We start from the raw sequence: 23,635 nt of genomic DNA, 5'->3' as shown, positions 1-23,635 counted from the left end.
ATGCTCCTTGGAAAAGTCCCCTGAGTCTTTCAACAGCAATTGCTGTAGGATCTTAATAAGACAAAATGCTCAGTAACTGGGGGTAGTGTTCTGTTTCGTTGAATTTTTCTTCAGGTTAGGTAGAAAACCTTTTAAAAATACTCAGGTGAAGTATTTGTAAAAAGAAGTCTACTTTCCTTTGAAGACAGATGGTTGACTGTTACCATTAGAAAAAATTATTTAAAACTTGGAAATAAGAAAGAAAGATGAGTCATGTGATTCTTGCAATGAAGACATTGTCGTACAAGGGCGTTCTTTAACAAAACTGCCTAAGGGTTAGTTAATTATCTAGGGCAGGGTCTCTCAGCCTTCACACTACTGAGATTTTGGGCAGGATAATTCTTTGTTGTGCGCTGTCCTGTGCACTGTAGAATGTTTAACAGCGTCACTGGCCTCTACTCACTAGATGTTAACCCTCTCTACCTCCCTACCTTGGGTTGCTGCTTTGTGGCCAAAATGTCTCCAGAGAATGCCAAATGTCCCCTGTGAGAGAAAATTGCTCCTGGTTGAGAACCGCTATTTAAAGCATGAGCATTTGTTCAATTTTGCTATTTGCTGTTAATTAAGGGCTCGGACTCAGTAAAATTACTTGTCAACTTGCAGATCTTTTTCTGTAGAGATGCAAATAATTTCTGCCCTGTAGAAGAGATAGCCCTAAAAGTTATGGCTTTGTATCATCTTCTAGGGCATGAACCAGTTTTGTATCTGACCTAAGAACTTAATTCTAACATTCCTTTATAAATGTCTACACATAGCCAGTTTCTCAAGATGCTCCTGATCCAGCTTTATGATCTTATTGCTTCTCTCATTAATTAGTGAGTCAAGCAGGTGTTTGTCACAAGTTCAGTGTATATTTGTGGAGAGTCATGCTTTTAACTTTTGTGAAAATTACACTTTAGCACAATTGATTTTTCCTTCCCCAGGTGTTGCTGTTCTGAACGCTGGGGTCAGAAGGCGCTTAGCTTTCAGATCTGGTTTCCAAGGCTTCTCAAATTTGTCTCTGTGATGCTTTTAAATTCTTCCAGTTTCTCACAGCCCCCTCTTCTTATCCCCACTGTCACTGACCTGGTTGGGCCGTCATCCTTTCCACCTGGACCACTGCAACTTCTCTCCCGCTGACCTCTTCACTTCCAGCCTTTTGTGCCTTCCTGCCATTCCTGGTGAGCTCTGACACCAAGGAAGGATTCTTGAATCACGGCTCCGACGTGTTGCTCCCAAGACAGAGATGTCAGGCAGCAGGGTCACAAAATTTCTGAGCTGAAAACTCTGGAGTTTCAGATTCTGGGTATTAGGATTAGAGTTCCTACACAGCGAAGAAACTGAGGCCCAGAGAAGCCAAGTAACTGACTAAAGTCACACATTGAGGGAGGGGAATATTTTTTAAAGAGGTTGGTAATCTGGTTGAATGTGCCCTGGACTGTCCCTGGAAATTGATTTTGTGCATAAATCCCAGATGTTATCCTGTTCCCTCTTCATTTCCATTGCAAAGCACAGGTAAGAAACACTTTTCCGTTAATAGGCATAAAGAAGAGAGTGTCAATTAATCCACGCTTTTCTGGCCTCAATCAACACCTTCCCAGAACAGTCCTGTTCTTTCCTTTGGCATTTAGTGTCTTTGAGCTTTAACTCCAGAAAAGTCTGGCTTCCTTATTCTGCCACTCAGTTGATCATGTGGCTGGTTTTTCCTTATACTTTCATAATTAATTATGTTTGCTTTTCACAGTATGATTCTGCTTTCTTTCAGCCCTTTGGCCTTCCAGTGGTACTTCCATCTTCTTTCATGACTAACCTCTCTTTTTTTTTGGTTCTTCCACAAAGAACCAACCAATGAGTTTGTCTCTTAACTAAAAAAAATGTTCCCCATGTGTATAATTGGATTGACATGGTGTTAGATGCCATTTATCTTCGCATGGTCGCACAGACCACGGTATGTATCATATCTGCCTGTTTGTGAATGGGAATTTGATTAGAGCCCAAGTAACTTATTTAAGCAGCACCCTGGGTATGTGGCCTCTGCCGCTCAGAATGTGCCCAAGATTAGATGTTTCCTAATAGAGGTATTAAAATCGACATGTGATATCAATTAAGATTTGGCTTGTTTGCTTGCCCTTTTATGAATTACGTTCCAGTTGTCCCCACAAAATCACTGGCTTTGTGCGGTTTTTCAAAATCACTGACTGGTGTTTATGTATCCGAAATCAAGTGTAGTTTTGGAACTTAGTGACAAGGTAGCTCTGTTTCCTTTGATCTGTCTCCATCGCCCCTCCTCCCCCCATTTATTGATATTTTGCATTTTCCCAAAATGCCAAGCCAAAAGGTTAAAAGCTTTATTTCAAAGCATAGCTGTTTGATCCTAGCAAAATCATGGACCTCTCCTATTTCATTCCCTATATCAAAATGTATTCCAGGTGGATCCAAAATTTAAATGTAAAAAAAACCCCTGAAATTTTATATGAATCTCAGAAGTGAAAAGGAAAAATATAAATAAATTTGACCACATAAAATAATTGCAAACTTCTATATATCAAGTGTTACATATCGGAAAGAACCCCATAAAACCTACTTAAAGTCAGACAACACACAGGGGTGAAATATCTACAAAACCAGAATGAAGGGCAAATAACTGATAAATTCAAAGAGATCTTATGAATTCATAAGAAAAACTAACAGTCTCATATAAAAATGGGTAGAAAAAAAATCAACAGAAATAAAAAACTGCGAATGGCCAAAAACATATGAAAAGAGGCTCGAGCTTACTAATAATTAAAGAAATGAAGATGAAAACCAAAGTGGGGTATTATTTTCCATCCATCGTTTGTGGAAAAGACAAAAACAAAAGATATTTCCGGGTGACGACAAGGAGAGGGTGGAGAACAGGTACTTTTATAGTAAGTCAGTCAGTAAACCTTGTGGGTAGTGCCAATTTAAAAAGTTTTAAAGCTTCATAATCTTTGACCCAGAAATTGTACTTCCAATAATTTATTCTATAAGAATAGTTGCACGAATACACAAAACTATGCAATTTTTTAATGTAGCATTTTTTATAATTAGAAATGTATTGGAGATAATTTCCCTTACACTGATAAAAATGTGCTAACATCAAACAACTTTCAATGTATATTGTAAAGAAAAAAAGCACGTTTTAAAAGGACAGGTAAAATATCCAATATTTATGGGCTGCAGTTGATATGCATTCTATAAGAAATTTCCAACAAGATACCATGAGTCAACCACTAGTTTGCTGGGTTAATATATCAGAATTCAGCGACTCTCCTTCTCTTCAAGACTGGGCAGGGTTCACGCATTTATCTACCCGCTCACCCACTCATTCCACAAACATGACGCATCCCATGCAGTGGTGTGAGTTTAAGCAAACTGACTCAATCTGGGTGGCCTCAGTGTGAACCCCTGAGGTGGAACTCTTATTGAGGGAAGGTTGCTTTCTTCCGTTAACACTGGATCTACTCTATCTCCCATTATGGATGGTGAAAGTTAGGCCCAGTGAAGAGAAAGGCTGTGTCTTAGGTGGCTTTCCAGTCAAGATCTACAATTGTACCAGGAGAGGCAGCCTGCCTAAGAATATACTCCAAGAGTGGGCAGCTGGAGTTGAGTGGATAAGGGGGTGCAAGTGGGGCCAGACTGCCAGGGTACAAACTCTCACCCTGCCACCTTTTAGTTATGTAATCTTGAGTAAGTCACTCAGTGTCTCTGTGCCTTACAGGATTTATTGTGAAGATTCAATGTAAAGTGTTTAGAATAGTGCCCGGCACACAGTCAGTCTCAGTATATGTTGATTATTATTATTTGTGAGACACTAGGGATTAAAAAGTAGACAAGAAAGCATAGTCTTTGCCTCATCTGTTCACCCACTAGGTATTAGCCTAAATGCCACTGCCTCTAGGATATCTTCCAGGAATCCTATCTTCCCATGGGTCCACTTGCTGCAAATACCTTGGAACTTCACGCACATTATTAATGGCTTGTTTGTTGCTCTTGCCAACTGAACTATGAGCTCCTACATGGCCACATTTGCATGACACTTTACCATGCATATCTGTTAGTATGCTCAAGTTATGGATGCAGTAATGGAGGCAGGGAGAGGATCCAGGAGCTTCCCAAGGATAAAGGGAGCTAGAATTTTTGCTTGGGTTCTTGAATTCCTCAACCATTCCACCGTAGGCCCCAGTCTACTATCAGTTATCCGAAGCAGGTACATACGCAGGACAGATGTGGGCTGCAGCTGTAGAACTCCCCTGGCCGGGACCATGGCAGGAAACAGTGCTGAAAGACACGGCTCCCCTCTGATGAGCTGGAACTACAGTATTTGAGAGCTGAAAGGTACGGAAGGCCAAGTTCTGTCTGTCTGGCCTTCCATCTGCTCAGGTCTCCACTCTCTCCTTTGCTGACAGATAGGTGTGGATGAGACTGGTTTCTACAGTCTGTTCACCCTCCTCACCTTTTCTTCTGTTCCCCACCTAGGAAGGTAGAGACTCTCTCTGCCCAGTCGTGTGCCTGAAAGATGGCAATGACTTTAACTACACACAAAACTTTCTAGGGGTCCAGAGTGTATATACAATTGATAGGACTTAATGGACTAGGACAGAGTAGAGAAGGCCCTAAGAAATTCTTTCCTCATTGGCGACCAAAAAGGATGGCACGAAAAGCCTTTCATTTTCTTGTTTTTGTTTTGTTTTTTGAGATCAAGAAAGTAAATTAATGTATAGTGTGTTGTTTTGTCATTTAATGCATTTTTATGTTTTCACATGTTAGTTGGCATGGTGGTCATTTTCCTTTAAAAAGTACTAAGAGTAAGTGAAGTGGCATTCTCTGTTAGGTGATGACACTTTAATTATCTTGTTTAAGTTGCTCTCATTATAAGAATATTCAATTTTACATTCATAAAGTTATTTCTACTAGTATCCAGTTAGACATAAAAGCATACACACACAGTATACTTTCCCCAATAAAGACTAGATCTGTTCACACAGATCTATTTTACCTGCAAAGAGGTAAAATAAAGAAAAAGCACGTTGACTTGAAATCAAAAAGAACACTCTTTTTTTTTTTCTGAGATGATTCAAAAATATCTTTTCTTTTTTAGAAAATTAGAAAATATAGAATGCATTTTTGATAGGAAACTGAAGAGACACAAAGGAGAAACTGAAAACCAGCAGTAATCACATAACCCTGAATACCGTGGTTAATGTTTTAGTGCATTCCTTTCCAGACTTTTTCCTGAAATGTGTTTTTACATAAGAAGCAAAAAAATGATGGTGGTGGCATGGGAATAGGAGGGGTGGTGGTGAATTAGTGCTCCTGTTCTGTATTCTGCAGGCTTCAGACTAGCTTTTCTATACTCCTGTGACTCATGTGCCTTTTTCATACCTATGCTTCTTAATGTCCCTGAACTAGGAAATAGCTTCTGTGTGAGTTAAAAATTTGTTAAAGACTGCTCATGTCAGAGACCTGAAAAAGTAGTAGCTGAATAAAGTAGACATTTATTTCTCTCTCTTGTATAAATGAAGCCCGGTGATAGGCCATCCAGAACTGGCGAAGTATCTCCATGATATTACTGCCTTTCAGCTCATGGCTTCCTTCTCAGTGTTGCCTCAAGGTCCTAGATAGCTGCTGGAGCACCATCTATTATATCTGCACTCATGATAAGGAAGGGTAAAAGGGCTTAGCCTCTCCCTTTTAAGGAGCTTTCCCAGAAGTCTCATTTTACACTTTCAGTTATATTTTTGTTAATGGTCTCCAGATAGTTAAATCTGTCTGTTTTTTGTTTATAATGTTCTGGTCTTTGTATAATATTAAAAGTGGGTAAAGGGGATCAAATATATGGTAGCTGAAGGAAACTAGACTTTGGGTGGTAAACACAATAGAATATACAGATGTCAAATTATAATGTACCTGAAAATTATATAATTGTATTAACCAATGTTAATAAACTAAATTAAAAAAAAAAAAAGACCTTCCCAATCTAGGTATCATAAAAATATTCTATATATTTTCAGGAAATTCTAGAACTGTCTTCTCTTTTTAGATTTATATCTGAAATTTATTTATGTTTATAGTGTGGGCTAAGAAACTAATTTTCTTTTTCCAAATGGCAGCCCTAAGGGGACATTTTCTTTAACCTACACCTCTGTTCCTCTTATAGCCACCTGCCAAGACCTTTCCTTCATTTGTTTGCCTTGTATTTCTAACCATTGTCTTTTTAGTTTTAACTTCTGGGCTTCCATTATATTCAATGCATATCTCCTTTAATGGCATTATTATGATCTTTTTAAAATATTTCTCCCACACAAGACTGAGCACCTTGGGAGTAAGTCTTAATCAACTTTGTCACTAACATTTAAAACTCAGCAGCTTCTTCAATCAACAATTATCAAATGGAATAAACGAATGGAATGCTGCCATGTTACATACCATTTGTTACTGATGCCATTTAGAAGGTTACTTCCTTATGACACAATAGGAGACACCTTAATCTCAAAAGTGCCTCCAAAGTTCATTTTTGGAGGTAACAAGAGAAAGTTTTCTTCACTAATCCCTTTAGTAACATTTGGATTTCAGTTAGCTTCAACTCTGTGGCATGATATTTTTGTGTACAGCTTACTTCAGGGAGCCTCTATCCATTTATTCCAGTAAATATTAGTAAGCCATAGTTCCAAGACTCCAGCACTTAAAGGGCCCTCCCTGGGACTCTGAGGAAGCTGTTCGTTCAGGAAATATTTGTGGTGAATCTATCATCTGCAAGTTCTCATGCTAGTTGCTGTGGGGAGGCAAAGCTGAGTCAGACATGGTCCTTGCCCTCAAAAGCTCATGATATCACAGTGAGGCCACGTGCATTTTCAGGAGTTTGTGAGCTGCAAAGGGGGTGGTGTACTTTACTGCCTTCTTGATCTGTGGAGCAAGTTGGATTATTTCATCTGAGAAGATCGCTGTCTTTCCTACTTTCAGAACTCTCTGCATTCAGTGCATAAGTACTTATTGAGTTTTGTGGGGTTTCTTTTTTCTTTCTTGAACCTCTTTTCTCTTTGATTCCAGGTCACTAGGAGTGTGTCAGGGGAGGGAGAGCATTAGGTGCAGAGAGGGAGCGGAGCTTAAAGGAGGGACTGGAGAGCACCCCTGTCAGCCAGGAAACCGCAGCTGAGTGTGAGCTTCATTTTACAACCCTGATTGGAAACAATGTTGATCTCATATTGGGTCCTTTAACCACTTCTCTGTGGCCAGAGATCATAGCCCCACCTTCACCAAGATCTCACTGACATAGAACACTAAATAAGGTTAGGGCTCAAAGAACCCCTCATTCCGTCTTCCTCAGTACCTTCAGTTTCTTTTAAACCCCAGCTACAGCCCAATCCAGTATAATACCTTAACTTGTTCTGTGCCTGTTTATCTATTTTCACTTCTTGCCTCTCAGTCATGGTTTCTTCTCTGATCAGTGGGGCTGTCTTTGTTATCTATGACCTTTCTCTTCTGGGAACTCTGCCAATATTTATGCCCCTAGGTGCTGAGATAAAGAACGTGTCTTCCAGGAGATTCTAGACTACTGAGAGGGTAGAACTGACACCAGAGGTAAACACCACCATAACAAATTAAGTAAAAGGGTGCATTTGCCAATTTATAAATTCCGTTTAAAATGGTTGGATCCCTGTGGCCTGGTCCCTTCTCTGACCCTATTGTCGGGACTGTAGGGTCCCCCGAACCTCTTTTGAAGTTAACACTAACCAGATCCACCCCAATGAGCCTGGCTTAGTTTCTCCATTTCCCACTGTTGGAACTCTTACACACTCCAACAAACATACAAGGATTTATAATTCAGGACTTAGGGGATGCAGGCAAAGCTATTGGCCTATTAGGCAAACTAAACTGATTAGGTGAAAAGGATTGAGGGATCTGAGCAGAAAGAGTTCGCTATTCCCAAAACAGCACCATAGTAATTGTGGGAAAACTCAGGACCGTCTTGGACTTCCTTATACCTATTACTTGGTTTAATGTTGCTTTTATTTTGGATACTGAGGGAGGAAGTGCCCTCATCATTTTTAGTGCTTGGGACTTCTAAATATCTTCATGTAATTCTAGGCTCTACTTGCTTTCAGACTCAACTGGCTCTGCTATTGGGCCTCAGCAAAAATAAAAAGAACCCTAATGAAGGACCTTGTACCCGGGTCTGCCCTGCCTTGAAACTTGCCTGGCTTTTCCAGCTCTCTGGGACTGGGCCCTTCCTCTCTCTTGCTAGCACCCCATCTTCTCTTCAAGGCCAGCCTGGAGTTAAGGCATGAAACTTCCTGACCGTCTTTCCAAATGCCTGCCTGATCTCTGTAGGTCGCTTGACCCTGATCTTCCTGTGCCCCTCTCCAGTCATTCTACTTCTCCTGCACTTCCCTGGGGTCAGCTGCAGCTGGTCCCTGGTCTCTGCGGTGGTAACATGGAACTCTTACAACTGAGTCCCTCTCCAGAGCACAGAGAAGGGGACAATTCCAGGTCTTTTCTTTGATCTTCCTGCCAGGCACATCACTAGCATCAATATTTTAGCTTGGTTCAGAGTTCAAGAATATTATTTGTACCCTCCTTGAGCTATTCTGTGAATAAAATAGGACTTTGTGGGTGGACACTGGAGCCTACTTAATTAACTATAACCATCAAAGGGCCGCATATGCCAGCCTCTCATATGTGCTATCTTATTTAAACTTCACAGTAGTCCTATAAAATAGGTGTTAGTGTTAGCTCAAATAATAAACAAGTCACTGATCATAGAGAGATTACAGAATTTGCCTGAGGTCACACAGCTAGAAAGTAGCAGAGCCAGGGTTCAGATCTAGCTCAGTCCTGCCAAAGCCCTGGTGTGCCCATAACTACAAGTCACTTAGTGTTGCTAATACGTAGATTATCTCAGCAAAATACACAATTGTTAACATTAGTGTATTTAGCAATTAAGAGTGCACACCTCTTTTGGTTACCTTATAAATAAAATATCCAAAATGTTTTCTCTTTATTGGGAGACGCTTGTGTGGTTTTTATGGGAAAGAAGGTGGTACCTTGAAGGGAACATCAAAGAAAAGTCAGATATAAAGAAATGGGAGAGATTTTTCTAGATTCAGATACTAGAGCAAGTGTTTATCCTTTAATCATTTTTGCCTCAGAGATTTTACAGCTCAATAGCAAAGAGTCACTCAGAATCTGAGTGACCAAAGCTGGCAGAAGACAGACCCAGTGTAGTGGGGCCAATAAAAGCGGGTGTGCAGATGACTCTTTATGGCTCCCTGCCATTGGCCTGTCTTCATTTACAGTCAGAAACAGGCAGAGGAGGTCCAAAAATGGACTTAAATCCCCCCTGCTGTATTGGGGGTTGCGTAAAAAATTCTTGTAGGAAGAAAGCAACACCAACTAATCTCTGTTATTATGCTATTGTCGTCAGACGAAGTTTACACCTCTGGACTAAGCTTTGGGGAGGTCGAAGGGGACTCTGCAAACCATGACTGTGCTTTGCTAGCTGCCACCCATTAGGCTCTGCCAACAGGGGGCGCTGGAGGGAGACGGCGAGGCTGGAGGCGGGGCTTCCTGTTACCTATCTACTTCCTGCTTCTGTGAGCATCACCATGTCAACGTGCGTTTACTCCGCTGTGGTGTATCTTGTACTTAGCGGCGCTGAACCTAGTGTATAGTAAGAGCGGATGGAGACACCAGTCACCTCATAACAGTTCTGAATCTCGGCTTAGGGCACCTTCCTCTGAGCTAAGAGACCCCAGCAACAACTGAGTAGTGTCCCTATCTCAGAGGTCTGAGTTTTAGCTTGTTGACACCTTCCTAAATTCAAATTTTAATTATTCCCAATTTTTTCCCCTTCATCCTTCCAGCTTAGGGGTTGTAGCTACTTCCAGCAATTTCTGTTTCCCTAATAATTTAGTGTCTACCCCTCCCCAACACACACCTTTTCATTTATTAACAGCTTTATACCTAGTTAAGTTTTTTATATTAAATTTGCTATTTTGGATATTTGGCTAGGAATACTGCATTTTTGGAAATGTGGTTTGGGGGTGAGGAGAAGAGGCAAACACCAGCAAACAACACCAGCAGCTTTGAAGAAGGCATTTTCCACATTGTATTGCCAAAACCGCCCCATGGGGCTTTCACTGAAGTCCAGCTGCCCATAGTGCTATCCATTCTTCAGACTGCCAAGAACCCCAGACAGACCTTAGTGAGCGAGATCTACAATCGGGAATCCTGTGGATATTTCTACAACATACAGATTATTAATAGTCATGGAAAGACAGGCAAACGTGTTTTTTTGAGCAGGTACCATTTGAAGAACAAACTCCGGTTTTCATTGACTTTTTTAAGTGAAAAAACAAAAGGAAAAATCTTTGAGAGGTATTTTTATTGCTTCACTCTTAACGTTCAGGGAATATAAGAGTGACACTTGGACTTCAGGCCAGAAGAGGGCAGGTGCATACTTGTGTGTTGCTATGGTTCTTTGTTAAGGGGGAAAAATAATTTTCACGTTCTTGTATGAACATTGACAAGTTTTTATGAATGGTTTAATGGCAGGAGAGCCTGGACATAACAAACTGGGCTGTCCTGGTTGAAATTCCTGCTTGCCTTCTCAGATATTGACAGCATTTTTTTCCCTGCCTTGCTCACTTCCCTGAATGACTCGTTCTTGAGAATATGCTCCTCCTGAATGATATATCTGAGTTTGTTCTCATCTGAGAGCTGTAAACTGAAAGGAGAGTGATAAAACCACTTGCTGCTCTTTACTTTGCAGATATTAAGGAGGAGGTTGAGATAGTTTCTTGCATGTCCTGTGAATGTCAAAATATATTTTGGAGGAGCTAAAAGAAGACCAGGGAATATGGTATTCACATTTGCTTTCATGGAACCCAACCAGTCTTTCCTTGGAAATAGAAATAAACTCTGGCAAGAGATCTTCCCTAAATAGGAAAGAAGCCATTAAAGGTGAGAATTTTCTTAGTTTTTTCTTTTTTCTTCCTCTTAGATTTAACCATAAAAGTTATTACTAAAGAGGATATAATCTTATGCTTAGGAAGAGGATACAAAACAGAAAAACATTCATTGTTGGATGTGTCATTTTCTCTTTCTCTTTTCCACCTTTTAGGAATTTTTTTTCTGTAGTTATCTTTTTTTCTTTCTTTCTTTTTTAAATGGTATGCATTACCCTGTATTGTATTTAAACAGTAGCTGTGGTTTGGAGGAACAAAGTATTAGGCATATAGACAAAAAAAACAAAAAAAACAAAAAAAACCAAAAAAAAAACAAAAACAAAACTAGGGGGTGGGGACTTGGGAAGAGTCACAGATTTGCTTCTTATAACATATATCTGATATTCAAGAAGTTATTTAGCTCTGTTTTCCTATCTATAAAAGAGGAAATATTACTAATACTACATTTCAGGTATGTTGTGAAGATTAAATGAGACAATGTAAAGAAATATTTCTGGCCCATAGAAAGCACTCATTAAATATTATATGTGGATAACTCTGCGTTGTCTGTGTAAATATATTTTAAATTTGGATAGACTAAGAGTTATCTATATGTATAATTACACTCCAATATTTCTTATGTTTTTGAGAACTTTTTTTAAAAAGGTGGCTAGATGCCACCTCTAATCAATGAATTACATGTGGTGAAAGCAACCTAACATATAAATTGCCAAATAAGAGCAAGAAATGTACCTTTTCTTTAAATGGGACTTTCGAATTTCTAGAACCGACGCTGAGAGTCTGAATTTCATGGATTTTCTCCCCAGGACAATCAGAAATTCTACTCCCAGTAAGAGTTATGTTAGAAACCGGGTGGTAGGGGGTGGGGACAGTAAAGGAGAATGAAGGGCGGGGACTTCCTCATACTAATTACACCTTTATATCTGCAGGTGCTCAGTTCTGCTTCTCTTTCTCCTGGGGTGACATGGAGCCAGGTCTTGATTACAGCACAATCAGCTAATTTATAGGGTCAGGTTATAGACCTCCATCAGCCAGCCAGGTGTAAAAGGTTCCTAGGCAGGTCTTGACTGAGGATAAATGTCTAGAGAAGAAATACATTTTTTGCCATCGCTTTGGAGTTGAACTTGACGTTCTTGGGACACATTCAGGATTAATTTGTAACTGAAGGATTTTGTTCTGTTCAAGGATTTCCTCCTCCTCCTCTGTGCTCAAACTCTACTGATCTCTCATTCCATGAAGATGATTCGGTGGAAGAAGAAACTCTGTCAGCAGTATTACCTGTGGACCCTGGGCTTCTATTTGCTGCTGGCCACTGTTGCTCTGAGACTTTCTCTCAGATCGAAGTGTGACTTTGATTTCCTGGATCTGGAGTCCAGGCACGTTCAAAGCAAGCACTGTAGGGACATCTTGTATAAGTCCCTGAAGTTGCCAGCAAAGAGATCCATCAACTGTTCTGGAATCATCCAAGGGGACCAGGAAGCAGTGACCAAGGCTCTCCTGGACAAGCTGGAGGTCAAGAAGAAGCGGGAGCCTTACACAGACAGCGATTACCTCAACATGACCAGAGACTGTGTGCACTTTAAGGCCAAAAGGAAGTTCATACAGTACACACTCAGCAAAGAAGAGTTAGACTTCCCTATTGCATACTCTATGGTGGTCCATGAGAAAATTGAAAACTTTGAAAGGCTGCTGAGGGCCTTGTATGCCCCTCAGAACATATATTGTGTCCACGTGGATGAGAAGTCTCCGGAAACTTTCAAAGAGGCAGTCAAGGCAATTATTTCATGCTTCCAAAATGTCTTCATGGCCAGTAAGTTGGTTCGGGTGGTTTATGCCTCCTGGTCCAGGGTGCAGGCTGATCTTAACTGTATGGAAGACTTGCTCCAGAGCTCAGTGCCATGGAAATACTTCCTGAATACCTGCGGAACAGACTTTCCTATTAAGACCAATGCTGAGATGGTCCAGGCCCTCAAGATGTTGAAGGGGAAGAACAATATGGAGTCAGAGATACCTACTGAGTTTAAAAAATCTCGCTGGAAATATCGCTATGTGGTGACAGACACCATACACATGACCAGCAAGATGAAGGACCCTCCTCCTGATAATTTACCTATGTTCACTGGGAATGCCTATATTGTGGCTTCTCGAGCCTTTGTCCAACACGTCATAGAGAACCCCAAATCCCAACAACTGATCGAATGGGCAAAAGACACTTATAGCCCCGATGAACACCTCTGGGCCACTCTTCAGCGTACACCCTGGATGCCTGGCTCTGTTCCCTACCACCCCAAATATCACTTCTCAGACATGGCCTCCATTGCCAGGCTGGTCAAGTGGCAGAACCATGAAGGAGATGTCAGTATGGGGGCACCTTATGCACCTTGCTCTGGAATCCACCAGCGGGCTATCTGTGTTTATGGAGCTGGGGACTTGCATTGGATTCTTCAGAACCATCATCTGTTGGCCAACAAGTTTGACCCTAAGGTGGACGATAATGTTCTTCAGTGCCTAGAAGAATACTTACGTTATAAGGCCATCTATGGGATTGAACTCTTAGATACATTATGAGAGAATTGCTACCTGCGGGGCAGGAACACGTGCAAACATGCCCAGAACGTGCTGGGACAGCATAGGGTGGGAGACCAGGGCTCAATTCCGTGGCACCCTCCGGGGAAAGGGGCTGCTGCTGGAGTGGGGGTAAGTAGATCTGCTGCCTCGCAAATTACTGCCCTGGACAAACACTGACTCTTTTCTCACCCCACTCCCAACAGCCCCTTTGCTGACTTTCTCACAGAAAATGAGAATGAAAACTAGTTATTTAGAGTCAGGGAGGGAAGTATGTATGGCAGGGGGCTCTGGATTTTATTAGTTAAATGCTCGGTTTCCAGCTTTCCCATTCGGAGGAGATGCTGTTCCTAATAATTCTAGGCTTGGTAGTATGGTGGGGGTAGGGAGTTAGATGGAAAGAGGGCCTTCTCGTTTGTAATTTTAAAATAAATAGTTCTTGATTCAAAGCCCTACCTCTACTTTTTGTCTGGTAAACCAGAAATAAAAGTGTGAGCCTTTTTCTCATAACTATTGGTGACATTTAAAAATCCCTGGTGGATGGCAAGACACTCTCCATTATTCTTGAATGATCATGGCATGCTATATAAAGAGCTAATTTAAAAGAATATAGAGGAACAGAGCTGATGCTTTTATTTTTGAAAACCTTCCTCATTTTGTTTACATTGCCAGATTCATAACTTTTCTGTATGGGAAAAGGCAGGGCAATTTAACCAATTTGACCACCCTATCCTTAAGAGAAAATTACTGCCCTAATTTTGCAGCTTCACAGCCAAAGTTTAACATTTCATAACAAAGATAATAGCTCTTTTAGGTAACCACATAATTAATTGTCCAAACTGGAACATACTCAGGGTGTGTGTGTGTGTGTGTGTGTGTGTGTGTGCGTGCGCGCGCGTGTGCGCATGCATGTGTGTATGTGTGTGTTGGGGGGCGGCAAGCAAAAATTAAACTAGGATTGCTTAGCTAAACCAGGAAGTCTGGTTATTCCACATTTAGGTCTCTTGAGACAAAACTTTTAAGTATGTGAATGGAAGGGTCACTATTTGTGGTTCTTTGACTTATAGTTTCTTTGTGGGGAAGATACAAAGAAATTATGTGTGTATTTACCTCCCCTTCCTCTGAATGTTACCCAGTGAGACTTGAAGCTCCAGAGATAATTGTGAAACAATTGGAAGGCAGTTGCTATTAGTAACACTCTTCTGTGATAGGCAAAGGATACTATATAAAAAGATAGGCATATCTTGTATCTAGTATAATTTATCTTCTGCACATAATCATGCTTTGGAAAAGTGATTTATATACAAATTCATGTAATTTGAATGCTGTTCCCATTAATGTCATAATGTGTTTCTTCACTTCTGATTATGATTCAATTACGTTTTCTCTTACAATCAGCTTTTCCTGCAACCCATGTACTCTGACATAGTTATCATTGTGTCTGACGCAGTGAATTTTCCACTTACAAGTTAGTGTTGCTTTTTGTACAATATTCCTTTGGTAATGGGTGTTGCCACCACCAACTTCCCTGTGTCATAATATGGAGTCCTGTTCACCTAGCTCTCAGCCCCACCACGAAGATGACCGATGAACAGTCACATGCTCTGCAGATGAGCCGCTGGAAGGACTGTTCCCAGCAACATGGACCTCTCCATCTACTGGCCTTTGTGATTGTCCTTGGACTTCCTCTGAGGGGGCTGGATGGGTGGGTGGGGGGAACACGGTTGCTGTGGGAAGTGGACAGAAAAGCTTTCTTGGATGCACGTGCTCTGAGAAAAGAACTCCGGTCTTTGGCCTCATACTGAACTTCTGTAAGTTATAATGTGAAATAAGTTACATTTTTTTATATGTAAATAAACTAAAAAAATTAAAATGTGAACTTGTCATTTTGGGGGAACAAGTAGCTTGAATTTCCCAAGCATTTGAAATCGTCTCTAGAAATACATTGTAGTGAATAGAAGGTGCTCTTTATTTAATAACATAAGGTCTTCATATCAGAAGGGTCAAATTTCTCCCTCATTTGTGTAGTGTATTTTAGAAATCATACAATTTAATCACCACATCTGTTGATTTTTCCTTCCCTCTGAGTCATATCCATTTCTTTAACCTTTCTCTGGAGAGGAGAAATCTCATAAAAGATTGAGCAACTATGTTTGTATTACGTCTCAATGTTTGAATTACCTTTTTTGATTTGTGGACTATTGGTAAACATTGTTTTAATAATGTTATATTTTGTACACTTTGCCTCTAATCTATGATCTTTGAGTGAAATTTCTTTAAGAAAAGAAGAAAAGGCAGTTGATAATTTTGTTTGGGGAGATTATGTATTTGGATTAAAAATGAAAAAAAAAAAAAACACTAAATACATTGCCTGCCCTAAGTACCTTAATTGAATTGAAGATTTGTTCTTCCATTTAGTCAATCATTTATCACAAAGATGGTGAAAATTTGGCTCTTGTCTCTATGCAGCTACGAGCACATGACAAGCCCTGAAACAATTCATTCATTCATTCCACAATTATTAACTAAGCTCTTACTATTTACCAGGTATTGACCTTGACACTGGGGATATATAGCAATCACCAAAACAGAAATCCCCACGCTCATGTTGTTTGCATAGAAGGAGGAAAATGACTATAAACAAATAAGTAACACGTGTGTATATTAGAAGAAAACAAGCGCTGGAGAGAAATTGAAGGGATAGGGACTGTACAAGAGCGGGGTGGGAAGGGAGGATGCTTAATATTTTAGGTAATGTGGTCAGGGAGACCATTAATGAAAAGGTGACATTTGAGTAAAGATCTGAAGGGGATGAAGGAATGATCCATGAGGATCAGTGTGGGGAAGAGCATTCTAGGCCAAGACTTGCAAGGCCTTGCAGCAGGAACACACCTGCCATGTTTGAGGAACAGCAAGGAAGCAAGTGTAAAGGGAGCAGGGTAAAGGAGGAGAGGAAGAATTAGGAGTACAAGGGAGAAGGTTAACATGAAGGCCCTTGTAATGTGTTACATGGGCTTGTCTTCTCTGAGTGACATAGGCCGGTGGAAGTATCTGAGCAGGGGACTGACATGGTCTGATTAACATTTTCATGCTGTGTTGAGAACAGACTGAGAGGTGAGGGTGAAGCAGGGAGGGCCAGTTAGGAGGCTATGGCAGGCATCTTGGCACTAGCAATAATGGCTTGGACCACACGGCAGCAGCGGTAAAAAATGGTGAAAGTGGTCAGATTCTAGAAAAGTTTTGAAGGTTCAGTTTGAGGATTTGCTGACAGATTAAGCTTATTTGTGAGAGAAATGGAGAAGCCAAGAATCACTCCAAGGTTTTTGTCCTGATGATCAGTCAGAAGGATAGTTACCTTTAACCAAGACAGGAAACCCATGAAAGAATGAGGTTTTAAGGGGAAGATCAAGGGTTTGATTCCAAACATAAAAATGGAGATGCCTGTTAGACATCCGAGTAGAGATGTTGAGGAGACAAATGTGACAGGAATCGGAGTTCAGGAGAGAACTGGAGACATATCTGGTGTTCATCACCTTATAAATTGTGTAAAGCCATGAAACTGGAGAATTCCAAAGGAGTAAACAGAGAAAAGAGGCCCCCCAAAAGAGTTCTGGGCCTCTCCAAAATGCAGAGGCCACAGAAATAAAGGGGAACCAACAAAAGAAAGTTGGAAAGGAGCCACTAGTGTGGTAGAAGGAAACTGAGTGTGTAGTGTTCTGGAAGCCTAGAGGAGGAAGTGCTTCAAGAAAGAACTTGGTGGCTGTGCCTAAAGCTGCTGAAAATCACTTAAGATGAATATAACTGCAGAACCAGCTCAAAATGGTCCTGTCTTCCTAACAAGATCCTGAGTTGTCTTTCAGAAACAACAGGAGAAGGTATAAGACCAAAGCCGCAAGTCATGCTGCAGAAGCATGTGCAGAGAGAGGAGAAAACTAATCTCCAGCTACACTCAGAACCAAAGTCTCACACACCACCCTGCCATAGAATTAAAGGACCTTGAGCAGAGGCACCCTAGGAAGATCTGGGGCTTCAGCCCCTTATCTTATGATGAATGGCCACGTTCCAAAGCTCTTCAATCGAAACCTGCATAGCCAGCACTTCCACATACGTGCCTGTTTCCCCAACCTTCAATCTTTGCCTTTAAAAACCCTTGATTGTTTCCCATTCTCCTTGCTTGGTGCCTTGCAAATAAAATGGCTTTACTTGCTCCACTGCAAATCTCAATGCTCAGAGTTTGGCTTTGCTGCGCATTGAGCAGGTGAACCCTCTCAGTCTGGTAACACGAGGATGAAGTGACTCTTGGATTTAACAATGTGGAGGTGACTTCAATAACATCAGTTTTGTGGAGTGTGGAGATAACTTGATTGGAGGTGGTTCAAAGAATGTTAGACTAAATCTAAGGAAATGTTAGAAGCAAGTATAGATAAGTCTTTTGAGTTTTGCTTTAAGCCAGGAGGAGAAAAAAAGTATATAGTAAATGAACATTAAGAGAAGGTTGACTTAAAAATGAGAAAAGTGATAGCATGTTTGTGGGTTGTTGGAAAAGATCTAGTCAAGAGGAAAAGATATGGAAATGAGATGAGACTTGCCAGAGTGATAGCCTTCTAAAGAAAGAGAGTAATTACGTAGTACATAGGAGGAAAGGTGTATCTTTGACGGAAGCATGAACTACAGACAGTTCAACCACAGTAACAGAAGTGAAGGCAGGGTTGGTGGGCCCAGATGTACATAGAACACTCAGTGTGATGGTGGGAGTTTGAGGGGTTTTATCTTTCTCTTAACATTTTATCTGAGGTACATATGTATCCCAAATACATAGCTCAGTAATTTTTACAAAGTGAACACACCTTTGTAACTAGAACATAATCAGCAACCAAAGGCTGCAAAGATAACCACTCTCATGACACCATAGATTATTTTGCCTGTGTTTGAATTTTTTATCGTACAATATGTTAAACAACAACCTTCAAGGCTGAAAACTTTGCTGAAAGAAAGGGTTTATTGAGCCATATGCTAGCCAAAGGAAAGGACTAGGTCCTGGAACATGCAGTCTAAACCAGCAGCAGCAGGGTTAGATGGAGAAGACAGATATGTCTGCTGTCCTGGGGCTGACAGGGCTCTTTCATACAATGACTTTTGGGAAGAAAGATGTAAACTGTTTTGAAAGAATTTGCACTGGCTATAGATAAGAGTCAGGAGAAGATGAAGTTGGGGCTCGTTCTAGAATAGGTGCACAGTCCATAAGGAAGAGTTTGGTTGTGGGCAACGGTCCGGAAAGCTCACGCGTAAGTAGGATGTGGTGGCGTCCAGTGGTCAGCACTTTTCTCTAGATGATCTCAGAAATAGCCGCCTGGAACTTAATTCAAAGTTCCCACATACATTCAGGAATGTAAGCAGTCTTTCTGGTTTTTGGCCCACAACTGTTAACTCTTGTTTCTTCTTCCACCCTCTAGCCTGCTGTAATTTACCTTAGGACATCTCAGAATTTTCCCTTGTCAAGTACCATGATCTGTTTTGTTTATGAGTTTCATTTATGTTGTTGAGTGTAGCAGTAGTTCAATGATTCTTGCTGCTGTGTGATATTCCATTATATGAATATACCATAGTTTATTGTATCATTGATGAATACCTGGGTCGTTTCCAGCTTTTGTCTATTGAGTTGTGCTCCTATGAACCTTCCTGAACATGTATTATCATAGGGGACATATGTATACGCTGCACTTGGGTATGTATCTATGAGTGAAATTACTGGGCTGTAAGGTATACATATGTTCACATTTGTCTCGTTGATCTGTGTGTGTGTTTTTATGCCAATACCATACTGCTTTATTACCAGTTTTGTAATATAGTTTGAAATCAGGAAGCTTGATGCCTACTGCTTCGTTCTTTTTGCCCTGGCTATTTGGGATCTTTTGTGGTTCATCTTGGGGAACAGAATGAGTAAAAGCAGAGGGAGAAAAGCACAGAGCATGTGTCCAGTCAGTCCCTTAACTCAGCCGGATTAGTGTTACGCATGCATCTCCAGACGTGGAAAGAACAATCTCAGTTCTCTGCCCAGTTTTGAAGCCTATTTCTCTTGTAACAGAACATTAGGAGGTTCACAGAATCAGAGAAGAGTAGGACATTCAAGAGAAAATACTGCTAAGTCTTTCTGCACGATGCTCTTTTAAGCTAACTCCACTAAATCCTTTGCTGTTATGTTGCCAAGTTCCTGTATCTTTTATAAGGTGAAATGCCTTGTTCCACACCCCATGCAGATTCTACCTAAATACTAAGAAAATGAGATTTTATTATTACATCACGTGAAAAATAGCTGGATGAGGGTATTTTTAGAATGGGTCCATAAAGCAAAGGCTACAAATTCTTCTGGAGTATTTGAACTCTCCCTTACCATGTACTGTTTTATTAAGTTTAAATTTCATTACTATGCTACAAATAATTGCTTCCCTAGTTGAGATGTATATATACTCAAATATATGTACATAATTAATAATTAAAAATTTTACTATTAGTAGCAATTTTGACCCACTCAAAAATGATGGCAGCACATCTATGACACTGTGGTTGATATCTACCAATAGATAAAATTAGCTGAAGATAGATCACAAACAAGCCAATGACCAATCTGACACTAAACCCAAAGAGGCTATTCTTTGCCCACTACTCAGGTGTTAAAATAGCACTTCGAAATGCATCTAGAGAGGATTGACTCTTCAATGTTACAAAAAGCCTAGCTTTTACTTAGTCTTGATGGTAGACTAATGGATTTTCTCTTCTTCTGCATTAACAGCCAAGTAAGCTCGTTATCACTGGAGCCTGTGGCAAGGTGGGAGAGCAGTGATGTGAGGCTCATGCTGTGACTTTTTCTGTAATTCCAGTAAAGTCCAAGTACCACTGTGTGATGATTACAACACCTACACTGCAAAGCAAGTGTCAGCTTTGTGATGTATATGCCAGTAATTAGATCAGATAGGAGAAAATGTCCAGCTATGACTTCTGCACTCCTACCCAGCTAAAAGCAGAGGGTGTACAGATAGCTAACCTAAGTCTGAATTGGTTTCGACAGACAGAATGCAGTCTATACTGCAGGCGTTACATACGTTACCTGGATGAGTACCTGAGTGAGTACTGGAACAGACTCAAGTTCTTCATGTCCTTTGTTGAATTTTTTCATGTACTTAAATGACTCCTTTGTTTGAGGTCAGAAGAGGTCAATATGGGTTACAGTCAGGTATAATTGAGTTTATTTTGAAGGATGGGTGGGATTTTGATTCTGAAAGGCATGAAAAAGTGGAAGAAACTGCATAATCGACTAGAGACTCAGACCTGACTTGTTTCTCAAGCATAACGGGAACAGACTATAAGATGGTTGGTAGGGAAGGTTAGTAAGAGAACACTGGAATAGATTACACAGAATGGGCTGCAAGGATGACAGCTAGTTTGTGTGTTAAGGGCTATACTGGCATGCTGAGGTAACCCCGCAGAAGCATCCAGAGGATGGCATAAGCCATTATTCTTATTAGTAGATCAAGGCAGGCAAAAGTATCTTACAAGAAACTCCTCACTTAGGGTCAATGTGTTGCTTCTGCTTCTGTATCTTTTGCAAGTACAATCTATTGACATCATTTACAGGATTTTAAATTCTCAAACAGGCATACAACTCTAGCCCTATACTTCTGGAAGACTTTAGTAACTGTTAATTACATGAAAAATGTTTACACAACTTATTTCTTAAGAAACAGAAGTTTCTACAACCATTCTAGTTTTACTTTCAACGTGCTTGTCTCCTAACCATGATGGTTAACTTTCAAAGTAAAATGACTTGATTTTGGTTAATTGCAGTTAAGAAAATCCTAATTATGTAACCTTAGGTAGTTTAGAGGTTAAGTTGCACTTTCTAAATCTGTAAAAAGGGAACAAAGTTCAGGGTTGTTGTGAGGATTATCCAGAATATATGCAACACATATAGTACTTGGTCTCACTCATAATAGTAATGTTGGCTATTATCTTACAAAATGTCTCATTTCTCTATTGCTAAAGAGATCAGACTTGCGCAACGATGCTTAAAAATAACTTGTTATATAACATGCTTCAACAACTGAAAAAAGACTAATATAAATATTTAAATTTTAATAGGTTCATGAAAAGCAATTTTGCTGAAGATTACTGCCAACTATCATCACTCACCAGAGGGGAAAAAAGGGTGATTTTTCATCTTTATGAGGCAGCTTCAGTACATTGAACCAGGGTTTAATTGTGGTTGACCACATGATGGGGGGTGGGGGTGGGGCACTGTCAAACACCTACTTAAAGGATAAACAGGGCCAGGCCCTTATTAAAAATAGTTGATCTTGATTAACCTGTTGTAGCTGCTAAATTCCAGTTACTCAGCTACCTTGTGCCTGACATGCCCTCTAATTTAGAAATTTAGACTAAGAATTATTCATTATATATTCCTAGATGACAAACAAGGGAAACTTTCCCCCTTCAATTACACAAAGATATGGCATACATTTAGGACTTTTTATTATAAGTCTAATAATTGGTAAAATGTAGATCATTTAAAAATGTATAAAACTTGACCAATATGGCCAATTCAAAAATAACATGTTGAGACTGTTTTATGTTGTGGAAAATATAGGTTTTTGGCTTTGTTTTGGCTATGGAAGCTGTCTGAAGATTGTCTAACTTGTCCTAATTCAGTTGTACTTGGTAGGTTATTTTTTTTACATTGATTATCCTTGGTTTTGTACTTTTAAAAAAGAAATTTTCTAAATTAAATTTCAATCCAGAATTTGGTTTTGTTCTTGCTGATGCTTTCATCACTTCTTACAACTAATAAAACTAAAAATAACCTGACTTTACTGAAATGAATGCATTTTCTAATTTCCTTTGCAGGGAACATGATGCTCTTTCAAAATGCTTATCTAATATCTTCATATTGTTAGCTTAATAGCTCTACCAGTTATTACCCACATTGAGTTTTAAAATAAGTTTATTAAAGAATGTTATTAGGTAGGTATTGACGTTTGATTTGTTATTAAAAAAAAGTTCTGTTTCTTCATGCTGTATAATAAAGGTAAGAGGCTATAGAGTTATAAGCTTCCTTCTACTGGATTCTCTGATAGTATAGCACAGTGTAGTCATCTCTGCAATGCTAGAATAAATAAAGTCTCTTCTATGCTTCTCTTTAAAAAGCGATGAATAACAACAGAGGATGGCATAAAAAAGCCATTTTTCTATTCATTCTGTAGTATTGGAGCCAGTATCTAGGAAACAAAGGAGAGAAAAAGTAAATTCAGGGAGCAATTTAATTTTAAATTTAAATATTTTAATATTTTAAAACAGGAACTAATGGTGGTGATGCAATTTTAAGGGGTGGGGAAGAAGAGGAAGCAAGGCTGAGGAGGGAAGCTGTCCATGGAAATACCTTGAGAACTTAAATAAGGCAGAGGTAAAAAGACTGCTTAGCTTTCCATATTATGCTAGGAAAAAAAACAAGTTATATACTACATTTGGTTTATATAACTGCAAACAACCATATTTTAAACCAAAAGGAACATAACATATAATCAGAAGAGAATTGTACTTAATTCATGGTGAGAAAGACTGACATTCTGGCTATCATTTTTTTCTTTATTAGGAACTCAACTTTATTTCAGAAAGTGACTTTTAGAAAAAATAGGCATATTTCATGGTAGCAATGCATTTATCTGGTTATTAAGGAATGGTATTATTTTTAATCACTCATCTTTATTGATAAAATATGTTTCTGTGTACTATATACCTTCGGACATAAATTTAAGGTTCTGCTTATAAGTATAGGATGGAAAACTGTTGCTATATAATAAAGTGAATGTCTTTAAACACCAAGATCTTAAAATTATATCCAATTATGACTAAAAAGAACTCAAATGAAAACTAATAATAAATTTGTTAATGAAAATAATTATATTATCAAGTAATGTTTTTAATAGAGCTGCCTCAATTAACTGCCTCAGACTTAATTTTAGCTGTGTTGCTTTTCTTCTTCAATTCTAACTTGGGATAAAAATTTATTTGCT

General features: G+C 39.6%; 2 protein-coding genes across 4 annotated transcripts in view; one reads left to right on the top strand and one right to left on the bottom strand.

The window, feature by feature from the left end:
- The first annotated feature begins 10,757 nt into the window (after positions 1-10,757).
- GCNT3 (glucosaminyl (N-acetyl) transferase 3, mucin type) lies at positions 10,758-15,228 on the top strand. The gene is made up of 2 exons (XM_006920562.3): positions 10,758-11,001; positions 12,192-15,228. The coding sequence occupies exon 2, from the start codon at positions 12,240-12,242 to the stop codon at positions 13,572-13,574; it is 1,335 nt and encodes a 444-aa protein (XP_006920624.1). The 5' UTR covers positions 10,758-11,001; positions 12,192-12,239; the 3' UTR covers positions 13,575-15,228.
- Positions 15,229-22,548: 7,320 nt separating this feature from the next.
- GTF2A2 (general transcription factor IIA subunit 2) overlaps positions 22,549-23,635 on the bottom strand; it is a 15,041-nt gene continuing 13,954 nt past the window's right edge. For all 3 annotated transcript variants that reach the window (XM_006920308.3, XM_025038907.1, XM_015596114.2), the window contains one exon: positions 22,549-22,840. In XM_006920308.3, coding sequence (XP_006920370.1) covers positions 22,815-22,840 — 26 coding nt within the window. In that variant the 3' untranslated portion in view covers positions 22,549-22,814. The remainder of the gene's footprint in view (positions 22,841-23,635) is intronic.

The sequence above is a fragment of the Pteropus alecto genome, unplaced genomic scaffold (genome assembly GCF_000325575.1).
Source record: "Pteropus alecto unplaced genomic scaffold, ASM32557v1 scaffold86, whole genome shotgun sequence".
Classification (NCBI taxonomy): Eukaryota; Metazoa; Chordata; class Mammalia; order Chiroptera; family Pteropodidae; genus Pteropus; species Pteropus alecto.
Note: the sequence above shows the minus strand (reverse complement) of the source record. Positions and strands in the feature narration are given on the sequence as shown.

Coding starts and splice junctions, on each gene's coding strand:
- GCNT3 (XM_006920562.3), top strand. CDS start 12,240: ATGAAGATGATTCGGTGGAAGAAGAAACTCTGTCAGCAGTATTACCTG.